Source organism: Macrosteles quadrilineatus, unplaced genomic scaffold (genome assembly GCF_028750875.1).
Source record: "Macrosteles quadrilineatus isolate MER2022 unplaced genomic scaffold, UCM_ALF_1.0 Scaffold_6__1_contigs__length_79288215, whole genome shotgun sequence".
Lineage (NCBI taxonomy): Eukaryota > Metazoa > Arthropoda > Insecta > Hemiptera > Cicadellidae > Macrosteles > Macrosteles quadrilineatus.
The window spans coordinates 60,835,027-60,838,761 of NW_026542599.1; the positions used below are offsets into that span (position 1 = coordinate 60,835,027).

General features: G+C 43.5%; 1 protein-coding gene across 1 annotated transcript in view; it reads right to left on the reverse strand.

Annotated features, from left to right (window-relative positions):
* Positions 1–398: 398 nt before the first annotated feature.
* LOC128997561 (uncharacterized protein K02A2.6-like) overlaps positions 399–3,735 on the reverse strand; it is a 4,080-nt gene continuing 743 nt past the window's right edge. The window contains exon 1 of the mRNA XM_054423200.1: positions 399–3,735. This exon is cut by the window's right edge and continues 743 nt beyond it. Coding sequence (XP_054279175.1) covers positions 399–3,735 — 3,337 coding nt within the window.

Here is a 3,735-nt window from a genome sequence, read left to right on the forward strand (position 1 = left end):
ATCCTCATACTAGAAGAGGCTACCAGGTCAGTTGCAAGGGAATGACTTGATCGTAAAACATGTTGTCGTAACCTAACGTTACGCTAGAAAAGTGGACAGTAATTATAAAGAACCACTTACGATCGCTGTTGGACATAGAAGAAGGAGCCGTGACGAATCATCCCACTTCAGGGCTCAGTGCACAGTGCAGCCACCCCGCAAAACATAATAACTCTTCCGTTACTAATAATTATAACTGTTCATATATAAAACTATAATGACTTCTACTACACTCGTCTTCCCCATAAAAAAAAAGTCAATATCATAAATTCAAAATTAACTCAACTTTCAAAATAAAATAAATTCACTTTCAATAAAATGCAACCAAAATTTCTTCTTCCCATTATTCAGTAATAATTTTACAAGTCCAGCCTGTGAGGCTTTCGCACAGTCCGTGCAGACTTCCTCAGCGAGGGTGGTGGGCTGCACTGTGCTAGCGGCGACGCAGGAGTTGGCTGAGGCTGGGCTTGCCCTAGGCTCTCCCTGGGACTGGTCGTAGGCCTAGGTACAGGTGACATCATCATGGGACTAGTTGGTCGATCCTCCGGCGGGGGTGAATTCTTGGGTACTTGGGGTGATACAACGGGATCCTTGGGTGATACAAAAATCTCCTCCTCTTCTGCATACCGAGCTCTCAAGTGATCCGCATGACAAAATCGGGGTTTTCCACCAATAACACTCACCAGATAGGTGACCGGACTTCTCTTTAGAATTATTTTGCCAGGAACCCAAGATATCTTTTCATTTCGGACAGTTTTGACATAGACTGCCTGACCTTCTGAGAAAAATCTGCTTCTTCCCCTAAGCCTATCAGCTGCATCTTTTTGTTCCCTGTGTTTTTTATCAATTGATGACTGGAGATTGGGTTTTAACATAACCAACTGAGTACGAGGCTTCCAAGACAGGAACATTTCTGCAGGGGTTAAGCCAGTAACTGTATTTGGAGTGTTGCGGTACGCAAACAAGAAATTATCTAATTTCATTTGAAGAGTGGTACGCTGAGAACGCTGATGTTCCTCAATCACTTGACGCAAAAGGTTTTTCTTGACCTCCTGAACACTTCTCTCCGCAGATCCATTTGAAGCCGCATGATACGGGGGAGTTAATGTGAACTTCACATTGTTGTTATGCAAAAAGGTTTTGAACTCCTGACTAGTAAAAGATCTTCCGTTGTCCGACACCAGTTCGACAGGCAATCCATACGATGAAAACAAGGTACGGAGTTTCTCAATAACCTTGGAAGAATTCATGGAACTCATGATAAATACCTCTAACCATTTAGAGTATGTGTCAATCAAAACTAAAAGTTGCTGTCTCGACTCTGGATCCTCCGCAAAGTCAATGTGTATCCTCTGCCATCGGGTTGATGTTGTAGGCCATTGCTGCAACGGTACTTTAGGTATCGAATTCCTAGTTAACTGACACGCAGAACAAGAGGCCACCACGTCTTCAATCGACTTCTCCATGCCTGGCCACCAGACATAACTTCTCGCCAGCATCTTCATGCGTGTAACTCCCGGGTGTTGATCATGCAACATTTGAAGCACAGATGAATACAGTTTCTTTGGAATCACTACACGAGAACCCCACAGCAAACAACCTTGTTCCACGGACAACTCGTCCTTCTTCCTTAGAAAAATAGCTAGTTCCGGCTCAACCGAGCTCGTCCAGCCGTACATCACAAAATCTCGGACCTTCGAAAGAATCGGATCCTTATCCGTCATTTTACCTATATGCAAGGCAGTAATAGGTGCAATGTCCTTGACAACACAGAAATTGTTCATCACTTCTGTACACATATCTACATGTGAAACAAAATTAGCATCCAGCTCTATAGGTTCCGCTTCTGCTAAGGGTAACCTAGACAACGCATCAGCGTGAGGGACATCCACTCCCTTCCGGTACCTAACCTCCAAATCATATGCTGATAGAATCAAGGCCCATCTCTGCAGCCTAGCTGCCGCCATACTAGGAACGCCCTTTTTAGAGCCAAAAATAGCCGTCAACGGCTGATGATCAGTCTGTAGAATACAGTGTCTTCCATATATATACTTATGAAACTTTTTGACTCCAAAGATCAAAGCCAGTGCCTCCCGATGTAACTGAGAATAATTCCGTTCACTAGAACTTAGCGTTTTCGATGCGAAGGCAATTGGCCTTTCCTGACCATCGATAAGATGAGATAGAACAGCAGCCACCCCTCTGGGACTCGCATCACACGTCAGAACTATGGGCTTTTTAACATCATAGTGAACTAACAAACTTGAGTCCAACACCCATGATTTACTCTCCTGAAAAGTCTTAGAACACACCTCCGACCACACCCATGGATGATCCTTATGTAATAAGTCATAAAAACAGCTTATTCTAGCAGACAGGTTAGGTATAAATGCATGATAATAATTTATTAGACCAATATAGGCTCGTAACTCTTCCTTAGTACTAGGCTCAGGCGCTTTACGCAGCGCAGTTAACAAACTTTCTTGTGGACGGAGACCATCTCGAGTAATCACATGTCCTAAATACTCGATTGAAGATTGCAAAAACTTACACTTTTGTTGGTTTACTCGAACACCAAACTCATCAAGGCGTTGCAGCACCTGCGCCAGACGGGCAAGCCCCTCTTCCTTAGAGCGAGCCGCCACTAAGACGTCATCTAAGTACGCCACCGTTCCTGGAAGACCTGTTAAAATTTGGTCGATGGCTGACTGAAAAATTGCAGGAGCTGAAGACAAACCATATGGTAGCCTTTTTAAACGATACAGACCCTTATGGGTAGCTAGGGTCAACAGATGTTGCGATTCATCCGCTACCGCCAATTGCTGATACGCATTTGAAAGATCAAGGCAGCTAAAAACTGAGCAACCGCCTAGAGTTGCAAAAATATCTTGAGCCTGTGGAAGCGGATAATGTTCCATTTCAATACACTGATTAAGAGTAATCTTATAATCGGCACAAAGCCTAACACCATTAGGCTTAGGGACAACCACAAGTGGAGTGCTCCACTGTGAATTAGTAACTCTGTACGCAACATCCTCTTGAACCATGCGGTCCAACTCACTCTCAACTTTCTCCCTTAACGCAAAAGGCACTGGTCTCGCCTTACAAAACTTAGGGACTGTCCCCTCCTTTAAGACAATATGAGCCTTAACACCCTTAATTTCGCCCGTTCCAGGCTGAAAAACTGACTTAAATTTACTCTTCAATTTAGCAATGTCCAAATCAGAACTGTGATCCACAGTGGCTTTACATGAAAACACATTTTGCCAATCTAACCTCAACTGGCCTAACCAGTTTCGCCCCAACAGAATCGGCTGACTCTTACTTTCTAAACTAACTACTGTCAAAGGCAAACTCGCCTGCTGATTATTATATTTAACATTGACATTCACTTGTCCCAGAACAGGTACATCATGACCTGAATAAGTAGTAAGTTTCACATTTGCTGGCCTAAGTTTGAGGTTAGAAAATTTTTCATAAAATATCTCAGAAGGACATATAGTCAAGGCACTGCCTGTATCTAGAATCATTTCTAAATATACATCATTAGCCACTAGGCCTACCTTATAGCCGTTGTCTGATCCTGATTTAAGGTTGTACAAACCTATCTCTGCCATTGGAACTTCTAGGCCTAGGCCTACCTCTTCCTCCACTTGATGGACCCCCATCCTAGGTGTCGACTTTTTACCATGGAAA